This window comes from Protopterus annectens, chromosome 3.part1, assembly GCF_019279795.1.
Source record: "Protopterus annectens isolate FY-2018-M chromosome 3.part1, PAN1.0, whole genome shotgun sequence".
Lineage (NCBI taxonomy): Eukaryota > Metazoa > Chordata > Ceratodontiformes > Protopteridae > Protopterus > Protopterus annectens.
In genome coordinates, this window is record NC_056732.1 from 1,862,822,444 (window position 1) to 1,862,839,333 (window position 16,890).

Here is a 16,890-nt window from a genome sequence, read left to right on the forward strand (position 1 = left end):
TGCATGTCCTGACTTGCTAGTGCGCTGGCAGCAGATTAACATAGGCACCAGCTTTTGTTATATGAACTTGCTTATAGAATATTTTTCACCTGTTGAAGAGGAACTTCGTAGTGAGGTAAAAGATCTACAGAGTAATCTACAAATGCATTATAACACAGACCAACATCTGTGCAAATTACCCATGTATTGAATAATATAGCCTTGTTTGAAAATAAATTGCAGGAAACAAAGATGTAAAAGCCGCAAAGGGACTATTGGGACTTCATGACAGGCTGTATTTTTACATGGCCTCGTGAGCAGGCTAGAACTGAATCTTATCCAGCAGTAGTAAGTAATTTTCATGCAAACAATGTGTCTACTGAGCCCAGTGATGTTTTTCAGAATGTTAATGTCCAACAAAATGTGAACAATGCCTCTGTGGCTACAACCACAGTTAACAGAAGGCTCCATGGTTGCCATGGATCCTAATAGTAACATCTCCACTATGGCTCAGGTTGATGACATCATACAGGGAACCAAACAGCCCAGCACCAGCATGGGAGCAAGACCGAAAACCTTGCTTCCTTCTTCATCATCTTCTTTTTTTGCAGCAAGGGGCAGTTCTATGACTTTTCCAACTTTCCCAGTACCAGTAAGAAAGAAAACAGGTGAGATTGCTCTGTACAAAGGGATGTGAAACAGCGAGGTCGCTCTGTGCAAAGGGATGTGAAATGGCGGAGAGTCATAAACTGACTGGTTTTAATGACTGTAATGTATTTAATATATCTAATGTTCAATTGACTAAAGAACAAATCAATGTTTTAGGTAAAGGATTATCATTTGTATGCATTAGGGCATCAGTATTAAGTGAAGTTGTACTGGATTTGCACATGTTTGGCCGGAATGTTATTCTGAATAACATGTTTAAGGGAAGTAGCCATTATACTAATGTTATGAAACATCCGAGTACTTTTGTACCAGTTATGCACTCCACAGTTCATACTTTTTTAAAAACTTGAGGACGAATTAAGACTTTATCTTGACAATGCAACATGCAGGTTTAATAATTTAACTTATTTGGAAAGGCAAGCACTGCTAGATTTAATGAATGATGATAGACTGGTTATTAAACCAGCTGATAAGGGTGGGGCTGTTGCAGTTATGGTTACCACAGCTTATATACAATCTTTGGATGCCCTAACTAGTGATATCAGTACTTATAGAAATATCTCACCTTTGATGGTTAAGCAATATATATGTAATGTTGGTAAGAAGTTAAGGGCTTTGGACCTCTTCAAGAGGAACCTTGACGACTGGATGGGAGAAAGGAAATTCACCCCAGGGATCACATCAGTCGCCCTGCTAGACAGGGGTCCAGGAAAGTAAATAATGTGGGAAGAAATAGCCAGGGAATTGTTATGGCTAGGCTTGTATAGGCCCTAGGCCTAGTACCAACCTATGAATGTTAGATGATGACTTGTTTGCATTTTTAAGCATTGAACATCCAGTAATTCCTGTTTTTAAAGCACTACCAAATATGCATAAAAATACTTTACCCCCACCGAAGAGACCTCTTATTTCAGGGAGGGGGTGGGTTACTGAATATCTGTCTATGTGGGTAGAAGCAAAGCTGAAAAATCTGCTTGCTCATTTTCCTAGGATTTTGAAAGACACTACACAGTTCTTATCAAAATTGTAGGATGCTTGCCAAATTTCAGATTTGAAGAGTGTGTTGATGGTAACCATGGACGTTTATAGTCTGTTTACGGTCATCACAAATGAATTTGGGTTAAAGGCAGTGAAAGAGGTACTGCATACAGTTAACATATATGATGAGAACAACATTTTAATCCTAGAAGCATTAGCACTGGTGTTAGAAAATAACATTTTTCTTTGTAATGGAACATATTACAGGCAAGTACAGGCTGTTGCCATGGGCACACCCTGTGCCAACTCTTATGCTAATCTACTGCTAGCCTTCTGGGAAGATAAAATTATTTTTAAATGTGAACATCCATGGAAGACTTCAATAATTTTTTATGCCAGATTTGTTGATGATATTTTCTGTTGTGGACACAGGGCAGTGAGGAACAGCTGAACTTTGTTGATTACCTGGAGAAAACCACAGATTTTATCAGGTTTTCAGTAGATTACAGCAATGATACTATTGTCTTCTTAGAATGTCACATTAAATAAAAATGTAACTGGTAAGATAGATACCACCCTGCATAGGAAACAATGTTGGAGAAATCATTACTTGAATGCATGTCGCTACATCCCAGGCATACTTTTCATAACATTATGGAAACGCAACGATGCAGAGGTGTTCTTCGTGCTTCGCTGTTGCTGAAATTTTTGTTTTCGACTTTCAGAACCGAAGTCTTTAACTAAAGCTAAGTACCCCGTTGGGGAAACTTTTTCTTGCTCCTTATCGATGTCAGTAAAAGTTAATAATTGCATTACTTGTAGAAAGCAAATACCTCACAAAGATTTTCATTCGTACTGTATTCCTTGTCTAGGCCCTGACCACTACGTACCTTGCTGTCAGTTTTATGCCTTATTTAATCAGCACACTATCCATCGTCTGTATATTTTCACCTCTAAATGCTTCGGATCTCAGTTTAATTATCCAGAAATGTCAGTTAGCCATCCGACTACCGGGATTCTGAAAAAACGCAAAGATAAAGACAGAGACAGGCCGCCTATGTCCAAAGCTGCCAACGTCGCTTCTCCTAAGCCAGTCGCCAGTTCACCGGTACTCAGTGAGGTGCTTTTGCAGCCCCTAATACCCGCTACTTCTGATTCGCAGGCCTCTACTGAGACCCATTCGGAGTCCGGTATGCTGCGAGATGCTTTGCAGATGTTTCTACCTTGGATGGGTCCGGAGCCACTGTGAAGGGACCGGCTTCTGAGGGTGTATTCAGGCCTATGGACTTGCATATTAAACTGACACCTCCTTCTTCATTTAGGCCTAAATCTCGAATCATGCCTAAGAAATTGACGCCCAGGCCGCATGCTCAGGCCTCTATGCCTAAAAAAACAAATGATAAGAATGGCTGAAGATCTTATAACTCTAATCAGGGGAAGCCAACCTCCCCCTTCTAAGAGACCTAGGACTGGAGTTGTTTATGAATCTTCTGACTAGGATTCTGAGTTCTCTGATTCTTCTGATGATCTGGATTTGCCCTTATCTACTTATGAGGATTCTGATGCAGAGGACTCTATTCCCTCTGCTTCCCCTCCAGAGGATTTTTCTTTTGGTGAAACCTTACATACTCTAAGGGAACATTTCCACTGGGAAATCCAGGATTTTTCTGATTCGAAAAAGAGGCTAAGGGATTTCTTACTCCTGCCTCAGCATAGGACTTTAGCTATACCTCCTATACTAGACATTGTGGATGATGCCTTTTCAGAATCTAGTTTGGCCCCTGATTCCTTGCCTCCTGCTCCCAGAAAACCTGACCGATATTACAGGGTTCCTGATTCACACAAATTCCTTTTTAAAAATCCTATTGCGGATCCAGAGACTCTCTCACAGTGACCCAAGGGCATTAAGGCTTCTACTGCTAAAAATCCTACTCCTGATAGAGACTTCAGGGTGCTGGATAGATGGGGTAAGAAGGTTTACACTTCTGCAACCTTGGCCATTAGAGCTTTAAACTGCCGATTTCATATGTTAAAGTATCAACAACATGTTATTGGATTGCTTAAACAGAAAATTATGTTGATTCCTGACTGTGCTAAAAATAAACAATTACAGGATTTAATGCATTCTGCTGAACAGGTTGGAAAACATACTTTGCAATGTGGATTTGATTCATTAGAGGCCTCTTTCATGGCTGCAGTTACTGGTCTGTGCTCAGAAGGCATGCTTGGCTTAAGGAGCAATCTTTGCCTGATCATGTTAAAGCTAAACTGTTGGATTCTCCCTTAAATCAGGACCGCCTGTTTGGCAACAAAGCTGAGGAAGTTCTTAAAAAGATGGAAGATAAAGCTAAATCTGTGCAAACTGTTAAAGATTTCTTACAAGTTCAGCCTCCTAGATTTAGTAGGCATTGGCCCTCTAAGAATTGGTCCTTTCCAGCTCCTTCCAGGTCTTCTCAAGCCAAATCCAAACACAGCAAAAGCCCCAGGTTTCAGTCCCAGGGGACACACAGGACTAAGCAGTGGGGGGGTTTCCACATCCAAATCGGGGAGTAGTAAGACTTCCCCCCGATGGAAAACTGTCTCAATGACTTGCTTTTAAAACTTCCAGGCACTTCCCAACTGAATGCTCCTTTAGGCAGAAAGATTGGTCTGCAGGCCAAAAACTAGGAACTCGTTACCCAGGACAAATGGGTTTTAAATATAGTGTCCCAAGGATACAGATTTCACTTCCACACATTACCAACACAAAGCAGGTGGCCAGGTCTACCCCCAAATCAGTGGGCAGAGGCCCAAAATCAAGTACTCTCTCTCTCTTAAGCATGGGGGCTATTTGGTTGTTACCAGAAGAGGAAAAGGGACAAGGTTTCTATTCAAGACTTTTCCTGGTACCCAGAAAAGACAATACATGGCATCCTATTCTGGACCTTACTACTCTAAACACTTATTTGGTGATTCCAAAGGTCAAGATGCTGGCTCTTCACCAGCTACTTCCTATGCTAGGCAAAGATGCATGGTTGGCAACACTAGACTTAAAAGAAGCATACCTGCACATTCCTATCAGGGAGTCTTGCAGAAGATAGCTACGCTTCAAAGCAGGCTGCACGCACTGTCAGTTCTCTGCACTGCCTTTTGGCTTATCTACTGTGCCCAGGGTATTCACAAAGTGCCTAGCTCCAGTCATTGCATTTTGCAGGCAAAGAAATATTCAGATATACCCATACCTGGACGATTGTCTAATTCAGGCAGAAAGCCAGGACATACTTTTGAATCATCTGGCCTTTGTTCAAAGGGTGCTGACTTGTCTGGGGTACACCATAAACTTAAAAAAATCACACCTGGTACCCTGTCAACAAATTATATTCCTGGAACAAGCTTGAATACAACTTCCCAGATGTCTTTCCTAATGCCAGAGAAACGGATTCATTTGACAAACTACTTCAAACAAGTGGCCACAAAAACCCAGTTATTTGCAAGGCAAATACTGCAAGCCTTGGGGTTCATGGCCTCCTGCATTCTTCTAATTCCATATGCAAGACTGCATATGAGGAATCTAAAATGGTATTTCAAAAGCCTATGATGTCAACATTCTCAGGCTCTAGAAGCAATGATTCCTATCATACCTTGCCTACGCCTAGAGTTCCTTTGGTGGGCAGAGGCCTGCCAACAAAACAGGGAACTACCATTCACACTACCCCCTGCCGTCCAAACATTAACAACAGATGCATCAAACTATGCATGGAGGGCTCACCTGGAAGGGAAGTGCATTCAGGGCAAATGGAACCCAAGTCAAATGCACCTGCACATAAATCAAAAATAAATGTTAGCTGTACAGAATGCTCTGACAGCCTTCAAGGACCACATTCTTCCAGGACAACTAATGGTAAAGGTAAACAACACCACTGTCATGTGTTACATAAACAAGCAGGGGGGTATACATTCTTACCCCCTCTGCAGGCTAACCATGGCATTGTGGAACACAGCCTTGAGCTACCAAGTGAATCTACAAGCTCAAGTCCTGCCAGGAAAACTAAATACACTGGCAGACGGACTAAGCAGAAACCTCATGGATGCACACGAGTGGAAACTGGAACCAAGGATTTTCAACATATTGGCAAGAAAATGGGGGAGCCCAGATATAGACCTGTTTGCTTCTCCCCAGAACCATCAATTGGACAAATTTTGCACAAGGATTCCCCACAAGCTATCAGTTTATGCCTTTCCTCCTCTGCCTCTGCTCTCCAATGTACTACTGAAGATCAAACAGGACAAGCCAAGGATGATTTTAATTGCACCAGACTGGCCACACCAACACTGGTGTACCCCCTCATATGTAGTGTGTCACGCTGGCCCCATGGCACCTGCCTCAGACTCCTTCCCTGTTGTCTCAGCAGGAGATCCAGATTCTGCACCCTCAGCTGCAAACCCTGAACCTAGCAGCCTGGCTAATTACCTAATCTCTCCTTTACCACCCCTCAGTAAATCAGTGATGGATATCATTTTAGAGGTAAGGAGGCCTAGCACAAGAAAATCTTATGCTGCAAAATGGAAAACATTTTGTGCTTGGAACCAATCTCAAGGGATGAGCGCAGCAGTGCCCAATTTACCTCAGATTCTACAATACTTTGACTGAGATGCTTCATAAGGGCTTGTCCTTTTCCTCCATCAAAATTCATGCCTCAGCCATTTCAGCTCATTATACCACAGATCCTCCCCTCTTCTCTCACCCACTGCTCAAGCAGTTCCTCAGAGGGGCCAAAAATTTAAGGCCACCCAGGAGAACTCCAACTCCAGCTTGGGACCTTAACTTTGTCTTGGAGAAACTCACTCTTCCTCCTTTCGAGCCAGCTGCTACTGCAGATTTAAAACTCCTTTCTTGGAAAACAGCTTTCGTTTTAGCAGTCACTTCAGCAAGAAGGGTATCTGAATTACAGGCCCTTATGGCAGTGGAGCCTTTCATCATCTTTCATACAGACAGGGTGCCCCTCAGAACCAATCCCTCCTTCATACCCAAGGTGGTATCCAGTGCGGCTCTTAATCAGTCCATTTGTTTGCCCACCTTCTTTCCTAACCCTCAGAACAAAGGGGAATGGATACTGCACTCTTTAAATGTGCACAGACATCTTAGATTCTACTTGGACAGGACTAAACCTCAAAGGAAATCTGAACAACTGCTGGTGGCATTTGCTGCAGGGACAGAGGGGAAAGCTATTTCAAAGCAAACCATTTCAAAATTGATAGGCCACTGCATTCATTTCTGCTATAAGCACCATGGAAAACCTATTCCACAGGGCATCAGACCTCATTCAACCAGGGCTGCATCTACCTCTACAGCCTTTCTCAGGGGCGTCCCTACAAGGGACATCCTATAAGCTGCCACCTGAAGTTCTGTACATACTTTCACCAAGCATTATCATTTGCCAATTTTCTCTAAATCCAGAGCTGGCTTTGCCACTGCAGTCTTGCAGGGCCTTCTAGCTGGTCCTAATTTTATTTAAATTCCTCCTCCCAACCTTAGCTTTGGGAATCTACCCAAATGTAATGACTGCAACAGTGAAACACGAAGAACATAGTACAGTCGTGTACACTTACCATAAATGCAGATGTTCGAGTGTATTCACTGTTGCAGTCCTGATTACCCTCCCTACAGCCCCCTTTCTTCTTTTGGCTGTACCTCTACTCTCCCTTACTATGCTCAAAAGCCTTTTGGTGTATTTGCTTTTTTGTTGGAGGTATATCCTTGTATTTATAGATTTAATTGATTCTCATTGGGGGGCACCTAACATCTGGGGTAAGAAAAACTGATGTAATGGTGTCAGCTGCATGTTTTAGACCCCTGATGACCTGACGTCATGGAAGAAGGGACAGCAACTGATGCAGGACCAAAGACTTTGTTAATCAGGCCGACTGAGGGCTACTGCAAGCAGATAACCTAAATGTAATGACTGCAACAGTGAATACACTCGAACATCTACATTTATGGTGAGTGTACACAATTGTACTTTTCTCGGCTGTGCACAGACAATGAGTTTCACAAAGAAATTGATGTTAAATGAACATTTTAAGGTAAATGGGTACCCAAAGGAAAACTTAGAAATAAACAAGGACAGCATAATATCTAACAGGGAAGCCAGGGCTAGACCATGGTTTTCTAATAATAAAGAACAGCAGGGAGACGAGATGAAATCATCCAATAAATAAGATAAAAAAAAACAAGGTAATGCTACGTTATAGTAATAATGTATATGGGATTTGTGATATTATTAAGCAAAGTTGGAGCATACTAAGAAGTGACAATCTCTTGAAGGATATTTTAGATGAGAAACCTAGATTCACCTTCAAGCGAAATAGTAATATAAAAGATATGTTATGCATAAAACCTGGGTTAAAAAATAAGAAGGCTAACCGTGTCATATGAGAACAGGGGCTTTTCCCTGTAGGCATTGCAAAGCATGTTGAAATGTTAATGGTTTAAATTATTTTATTTATCCTGTTACCAACAAAAAAATATACATTTGAGTTTTATGCAGATTGCCATACAGAGAATGTGGTTTACTTGGCATGCTGTAAATTATGTCCGAGTTTTTATGTTGGAAAAACTAAGTTAAAAACAAGAATATTGCACCACTTGTCATCTGTCAGACAGAAGGACAAACATGATGCATTGTATCAGCATGATGTTCTTTGTGTTTCACTGTTGCAGTCATTATAGGTTCATATAGCCATACAGCCCTAGGGCCTATACAAGCCTAGCCATAACAATTCCCTGGCTATTTCTTCCCACACTATTTCTTCCCACACTATTTACTTCCCTGGACCCCTGTCTAGCAGGGCGACTGACATGATCCCCAGGGTGAATTTCCTTTCTCTCATCCAATCGTCAAGGTTCCTTTTGAAGAGGGCCAAAGAGGCACTCTGCTTGACATGTATGGGCAATCTATTCCAGAGTCTGGGGAGTCTCTGTGTCAGAAACCTATCCCTCCAGCATGTTTTGTTTATTGTGATGACAAGGTTTAGATCCCTGGAGCGTGTGGCTCTGAGGGATTGGGATTTCTTTAAGTGTAGCATGTCCAACAGCTGTGGGTTTGACATGGCCTTGTATGTTAAGCAGAGATCGCCTCTGAGTAGACGATATGCGACAGGCTGGAGTTTTTTAAGGCGGTCTGCGTAGGGCATCTGCTTTAGGCCTGTGATTCTTTTAGTGAGGTATTTCTGCGGCCTTTCCAGTTGTTGCAGATGTCTTGAGAGGTACATACCAAACGGGGTGTTGTATTCTATAATGGGTCTAATGAGGGATGAGTACAGTGGGACAATGACCTCCTTTTTTCTGGATGAAAAGCCCTTAGTGATGAGGTGTGCCACATAGAAGGATTTCCTGACTGTTGTGGTGATGTGGTTATCGAAGGTGAGACCACTGTCCACCTGTGTCCTTAAGTCTCTTAGCACACTTTCGGTGTTTAGTGTACTGCCACCTATATGGTAATTCACAGATGCACATTTTTTCCCAAAGGGAATAACTATACATTTCTTGGCATTGAGCTTGAGCCCATGGCTCTGGCACCAAGCATCTGTTTCTGTAAGGCTCTTTTGTAGAGTATCCACATCATTTGGGGATTCAATAATGGCTCCCAGTTTGCAGTCATCTGCGAACTTTGTTAGCCAGACTCCCTTAGTGTTGGCCTGTACTTCAGAGAAGTAGATGCCAAACAAGAGCGGTCCCAGGACTGAACCCTGAGGTACTCCACTTGTCACTTGTCTGGAGCTGGATTTGGAGTTGGCTACTTTTACAGTGTGGGTTCTATCAGTAAGCCAGTTAGCAGCCCATTGGGTGACGTAGGGATTAATGCCCAGCTTAGTAAGTTTATCTATGATTCCAGAGTGGGGGATGGTGTCAAAGGCCTTGGCAAGGTCTAGATAGGCTGTGTGGACCACCTTACCCTTGTCCATGGCTCCGGAGACTGATTCGAAGAAGGCAATCAGGTTCAGGAGGCAAGATCGGCCCTTCACGAACCCAAACTGGGTGGGGTCCAGTGTTTGAAGGTTGCCAATGTCTTTGTTTATAAGTTCCATGATAGTACGCTCCATGGCCTTGCAGATAAGGCTGGTCAGACTGATGGGACGGTAGTTTCCGGGATCCAAGGTGGATCCCCCCTTGTGGAGTGGGATAACTGTAGCTCTGCGCCACTCAGTGGGCACGAAACCTGAGGTGATGCCATGATTAAACATGACTCTTAGGTGAGGTGCCAGTTCATATTGTAGTTCATGTAGTACATAGCCCGGGATGTCATCTGGTCCCATGGATGCTGTATTCTTAGCTTTGGAGTGCATTTTTACCTGTGTGGCCGTTATTACCGGAATTTGGCAATCTTCCGGTATTGAGATGGGCCATTTAGGGAGTGAGAGGGGGGTGAAGTTGGCACTGAATCGATCTGCCAGGATATTGGCAATATCCTTGGGATCAGTATATTTAATGCCATTTTGTTTTAGCTCAGAGCAGATCTGAGCATTGCCATTTAGATTCTTGACATAGTTATAGAATGCCTTGTGGTTGTCTTTGGAATCTTTGGCAATTGTATTTTTGTAACTAGCTTTGGAGGATTTTATGAGGGATCTCAGTTTCTTACTGAGGCTGGTAAGGGAGTTTTTTGCATCCTGGGATTTTCCTCTTTTTTGCAACAGTTTCTTCCTTTTGTTGTAAAGTTTGTTTATGGCAGGGGACCACCAGATAGGCTTCCTTTTTTTGGATGAGAGCATCTTGGTTCTATTTGGGATGGCACGATTCATGCATGAGTGGATGAGAGCATCTTGGTTCTATTTGGGATGGCACAATTCATGCATGAGTGGATGTGCTCATACAGTGCCTTAGTGTAGGATTCAGCAGTTGAACTTTTAGTTTCCATCTGCATGGGTGTCATGAAGTTTGTCACTTCTGACTTGAGTAGCATGAAGTTGGCTTTGGAGAAGTTTTTTATGGAGGTTTCCTTACTCTGGAGGGGGGGGGGGGTGGAGGTGGGATGTGGATGTTAAGGGTGATTAGCTTATGGTCAGACCTGACTAATGAGGGGGTGACTATAGGTGAGGAGCATTGATTTCCCATGTTGGTAATGACCAGGTCTAGGATATTGGAGCCTCTGGTGGGACTATGGATTAGTTGATCCAGGGCATTGGAATTTATGAATTCCAAGAACCGTTGGGCAAAGGTGTTGGTACATTTGGGTAATCTGCTGGCAGGTTGCCCTCAGCCAGCCTGAATTCCAAAGTCTTGGGTCCTGCATCGGTTGCTGTTGCCTCTTCCCTGACGTCAGGTCGTCAGGAGTATAAAAGAAGCAGCCGATGCCATTTTCTTCAGTCGTTCTTGCCGCTCGGTGCCCGAAACAGAAGCAGTTCGCAAGTGCCGATTGGCTGACTCCTGAGATTTTCGTGTTGGAGTTTCAGAACTGAAGTCTTCAATAAAGCTAAATACCCCATTGGGGAAACTTTTTTCTTGCTCCAGACCGATGTCAGAAAAAGTTAATAATTGTATTTCTTGTGGAAAGCAAATACCTCATAAGGATTTTCATTCTTACTGTATTCCTTGCCTAGGCCCTGATCACAACGTTTCTGGTTGTCTGTTTTGTGCTAGATTTAACCAATGCACTATTAAGCATCGGTATGATTTTGCTTTAAACTATTTTGGACGCCGGTTTAATTATCCAGAAATGTCGGATAGCCATCCGACTACCGGAGTTCATAAAAAATGCAAAGAAAAGGAGAGAGATAAACAACCGAGGCCCAAAACAGACGATGAAGCTTCTCCTAAGCCAGTCGCCGGTTCACCAATTCTCAGTGAGGCGCTTTTGCAGCCCCTGGCGCCCGCTACTGTAGAGTCGCAGGCCACTACCGACTCCCACATGGAGTCAGCTATGCCACTGGAAACTCAAGGTATTGGAGCCTCGGACACTATTCCCTAGCTGCTGAGCAGGCACCGGCTTCTGAGGGTGTATTCAGACCTAAACATCTTTACAGTAAATTGACTTCAGCTTCAAAGGTAAAGACTAAAGCACCTTCTAAAGCAAAGAAACAAAGTCAAGAGCCACGTGGTCAGGCCTCTATGCCCAAAAAACAGATGCTCAAAATGGCCTAAGACTTGATTACCTTGATCAGGGGTTCCCATCCCCCTCCTAAGACGCCTAGGCAAGAGATTGACTGAATCTTCAGATCAGGTTTCTGTTTCTTCTGATTTCTCTTCTGATCATGAATATTCTCCCCCCCCATGAGGATTCTGATGCTGAAGAATCCATACCCTCAGCTTCTCCTCCAGAGGACTATTCATTTGGGGAAACCTTGCATACCATGAGGGAGCATTTCCACTGGGAGAGCCAAGATTTTTCAGAATCTAAAAAGAGGCTCAGGATTTTCTTTTACTACCTCAACACAGGCCTCTAGCCATTCCACCTGTGTTGGACATTGTAGATTATGTGTTTTCAGAGTCTAGTCTGACCCCTGTCTCCTTACCTCCAGCTACTGTTAAGCCTGACAGATATTACAGGGTTCCTGACTCTCATAAATTCCTTTTTAAAAACCCTGCTGCAGACCCAGAAACTATTTCACAGGGTCCCAAAGGAGTGAAGGCTTCCACTGCAAAAAACCCTACCCCCTCTGACAGAGATTCTAGGGCACTGGATAGATGGGGAAAAAAGGTTTACATATCTGCTACCTTGGCTACAAGGGCCTTAAACTGTCAGTTTCATATGCTCAAATATCAGCAACATTTCATGGCATTGCTTAAACAGAAAATGTTGTTAAACTCTGAATGTGCAGAAAACAAGGAAATGCAGGATTTATTGCATGCAGCTGAACAAGTTGGAAAGCATAATTTGCAATATGGTTTTGATTCTTTGGAGGCCTCCTGCAGGGCTGCAGTTATGGGTTCTGTAATTAGAAGGCATGCTTGGTTAAAGGAACAAAATCTGCCTGATCATGTCAAAGTTAAATTATTAGATGCACCTTTACAGCATGATACTTTATTTGGTGTTAAGGCAGAAGAGGTGTTTAAGACAATGGAGGACAAAGCTAAATCTATGTAAATTGTCAAAGAGTTTTTACAAGTACAGCCACCTAGGTTTAGTAGACACTGGCCTACAAAGAATTGGTCCTTTCCTGTGTCAGACAGACCTCAAAGGGGCAGATCCAGACACCCTAGAGGCAGATCCCAGGTGCAAGGTTCATACAGGTCAAAGCAATGGGGTGCTTCTACCTCCAAAGTTGGAGAAGACAAATCACAACCTTACAGGAAACAGTCCCAATGACTTCCCCCTGCCTGCACCAAGCACTTATTTCCTGGCAGCACCCTTAGGGGGAAAATTAGCACTTTTTTCTCAAAATTGGCACATTATAACCCAGGACAAGTGGGTTCTAAATATCGTGTCACAAGGCTACAAGTTCCATTTCCATACCCTGCCAAAGGCAAACGGCTGGCCAGATCTGCCAAAAAATCAATGGGCAGAGGCACAAAAACAAGTCTCATCCCTCATGGATATGGGGGCCATTCAACAAGTACCAGAGCAAGAGCAGGGTCAAGGATTTTACTCAAGACTGTTCTTGGTACCCAGAAAGTACAAGGCTTGGAGACCAATACTGGACCTATCTATTCTAAACAAATTCCTGGATGTACCAAAATTCAGAATGTTGACCTTGCAGCAGCTTCTGCCCATGCTGGGCAAGAATGCTTGGCTTGTGACTTTAGACCTAAAAGAGGCATACCTGCATGTCCCAATCAGACAGTCATGCAGAAGATGCCTCAGATTCAAGGCTGGCTCAATGCTTTACCAATTCTCTGCACTGCCCTTTGGCTTATCTACTGCGCCCAGGGTCTTTACAAAGTGCCTGGCACCAGTAATTGCATTCTGCAGACAAAGAGGAATACAAATATATCCTTACTTGGACGACTGTCTAATTCAAGCAGAGAACAAGGACATTCTTCTACAGCATCTGGTGTTTGAAAAGACTTCTAACATGCCTAGGGTACACAGTCAACAAAAAGAAATCAAAACTAGTACCATCTCAAGAGATAATATTCCAGTGTGCAAGCTTAAATACAACTGCCCAGATGGCAACTGACTACCTATTTCAAAATGTTGGCAACAAAGGCCCAGTTATCTGCAAGACAAATTCTGCAGGCTTTGGGCTTCATGGCATCCTGCATCCTACTAATTCCATATGCAAGACTGCATATGAGGAAACTTCAATGGTACCTAAAAAGTGTTTGGACTCAACATTGCCACAGCCTGGAAACAATGATTACTCTCATTCCCTGCCTGGAACAGGATTTTCGATGGTGGGCGAAGGCTTATCACCAGAACCAGGAACAGCCATTCACATTACCTCCAGCTAGGCAGACACTAACAACGGATGCATCAGATTATGCCTGGGGGGCCCACATGGCAGGAAGATGCATTCAGGGCACATGGTCCTCAAACCAAATGCATCTACATATCAATCTAAAAGGTATGCTAGCTGTTCAAAATGCCCTTGACAGCCTTCAAGGGCCTACTTCATCCAGGACAACTACTGATAGAGACAGACAACACCACGGTCATGTGGTATATAAACAAGCAGGGGGGCACACATTCTTACCCTCTTTGCAGACTAGCCATGACTTTGTTGGGTACAGCATTGACTTACCAAGTACATCTGCAGGCACAATTCCTGCAAGGAAAGGAAAACACTCTGGCAGACGAACTAAGCAGAAGCCTCATGGATCCCCACGAGTGGCAGCTGGATCCACAAGTCTTCAACATGATAACAAGGGAATAGGGATGCCCGGACATAGATCTATTTGCCTGCCCTCACAACTACCAACTAAAAAGATTCTGCACAAGGACTTATCACAGACAAGCATGGATAGTGGATGCCCTGTCTTTCAGCTGGAAAATACTGTCAGTATATGCCTTTCCTCCACTGCCTCTCCTCCCTAAGGTACTTCTAAAGGTCAGACAGGAGAATCCAAAGATGATACTGATTGCCCCAGACTGGCCCCGCCAGTACTGGTATCCAATCCTAAGGAACTTGTCTCAATGTCCAGCTTGGGCCTTACCTCAAATACCTCATCTACTGTCCCAGCAAAACAATCGGATCCTGCACAGCCAACTCAGTACTTTAAACCTGGCAGCATGGTGGATAATGTAGACATAGAAAACACACCTCTCAGTAAAGCTGTGATGGATGTCATTTTAGAAGTCAGAAGGCCTAGTAGTAGAAAATCTTATGCTGGAAAATGGAAGAGATTTTGTGCTTGGAACCAGGCACGAAAATGGAAGAGATTTTGTGCTTGGAACCAGGCACAAGGAACTGATACAGCTGTACCAAATATTCCTCAGATTGCAATAATTAACTGAGATGCTGGACAAAGGCCTATCTTTTTCATCAGTTAAAATTCATGCCTTAGCCATTTCGGCTCATTACAATACAGAGCCACCAGTCTTTTCTCATCCTTTATTAAAGCAGTACCTCAGAGGAGCCAAAAATTTAAGGCCTCCAAGGAGATCACCAATACCTGCATGGGACCTCAACTATGTCTTGGAAAAACTCACCCTGCCTCCTTTTGAGCCAGCTGCTACTGCTGATATAAAGTTTTTATCTTGGAAAACAGCTCTGCTCCTAGCAATAACTTCTGCAAGACTAGTTTCGGAGCTACATGCACTCATGGCTGTGGAATCTTTTATCCAGACAGGGTGTCTCTGAGGACAAACCCAACATTTATGCCTAAGGTGGTGTTGTGTGGCTCTTAACCAAACTATTCATCTGCCAACTTTTTATCCAAATCCACAGAACAAGGGGGAGAGAATTCTGCATTCTTTGGACGTACACAGACAACTTGGATTCTACTTGGACAGAACCAAAGTTTTCAGGAAGACAGAGCAGTTACTAGTGGCATATGCTGCAGGATCACAAGGAAAGGCCATCTCCAAGCAGAATATTTTAAAGTGGATAGGCCACTGCATTTGTTTCTGCTATTTACACCATGGCAAGCCAGTGTCAAAGGGCATTAGGCCACATTCAACCAGAGCTGCTGCCACTTCAGCAGCCTTTCTCAGGGGAGTACCAGCCAAAGACATTTTAGAGGCTGCTACTTGGAGTTCAGTACACACCTTTACAAAGCACTATCATCTGCCACTCTACTCTAAATCCAGGGCAGGCTTTGCCACTGCAGTTCTGCAGGGCCTCATAGCTGCTCCTAATGCTGTTTAGCTCCAGCCTCTCAACCATAGCTTTGGGACTCTACCCAAATGTAATGACTGCAACAGTGGAACACGAAGAACATAGTACAGTTGTGTATACTTATAAATGTAGATGTTCAAGTGTATTTACTGTTGCAGTCCAGGTTACCCACTCGCCATCCCCCTTTTTTGTGCTGGAACTTATCTTTCCTTCTCTGATTTATACAACCTATGTGGTGTATTTGCTTGTAGATGAAGGTAAAGTTTATATTGGTGCATGTATTTTTATATATGTATAAATTTTGGCTACCCTTTTAGGGGGCACCTGACATCTGGGGCAAGAAAAACTGAAGAAAATGGCATTGGCTGCTTCTTTTATATCCCTGACGACCTGACGTCAGGGAAGGGGTGACAGCAGCCGATGCAGGACCCAAGACTTTGGAATTCAGGCTGACTGAGGGCAACCTGCCAGCAGGATTACCCAAATGTAATGACTGCAACATTGAATGCACTCGAACATCTACATTTATGGTAAGTGTACACGACTGTACTTTTCTAGCTTTCCAGATCATACTTTTGTTTTTATGGATCTGCATGTTACAAACATGAAACAAAAAAGGGGGGGGGGCATATTGTTAATGATGGAGTATGCAGGATTAAGATGGCTGATACAATTGGCTGCTGATAACCCACCTGGGTTAAATAGCTCTGTACCTTTAAAACCAGCCTTAAAGAAAAGGTGGGTCAAGTAATTGGTTGCTTTTAAAATTGTTTTAATATTTAAAGACTGTAATGGTTATGTGAAGTTTGTTTGAAGGGTTTTATAACCTGAAAGTGCTTACGTTTTATAATAAAAGTTTTCGGCCAGTTTGGACTCTGTTTCGTTTGTTTTTGGAACATGATGTGGTACTAAAGGCTGGGGTGAGCAGTACTGCAGATCATGGTGTGATGCTGAAGGCTGGAATGAGTAGTACTGCAGGACATATGGTGGTACTGAAGGCTGGGGGTGAGCAGTACTACAGAACATGGTGTAATAGTGAAGGCTGGGGGTGAGCAGTACTGCAGAACA

The 16,890-nt window shown here is 43.3% G+C and overlaps 1 protein-coding gene across 1 annotated transcript in view; it reads left to right on the forward strand.

The window, feature by feature from the left end:
• Window positions 1-409: 409 nt before the first annotated feature.
• The window catches only part of LOC122797937 (zinc finger protein 271-like), a 113,972-nt gene continuing 97,491 nt past the window's right edge, over window positions 410-16,890 (forward strand). Inside the window, exon 1 of the mRNA XM_044066456.1 lies at window positions 410-647. Within this exon, the coding sequence (XP_043922391.1) occupies window positions 410-647 (238 nt within the window). The remainder of the gene's footprint in view (window positions 648-16,890) is intronic.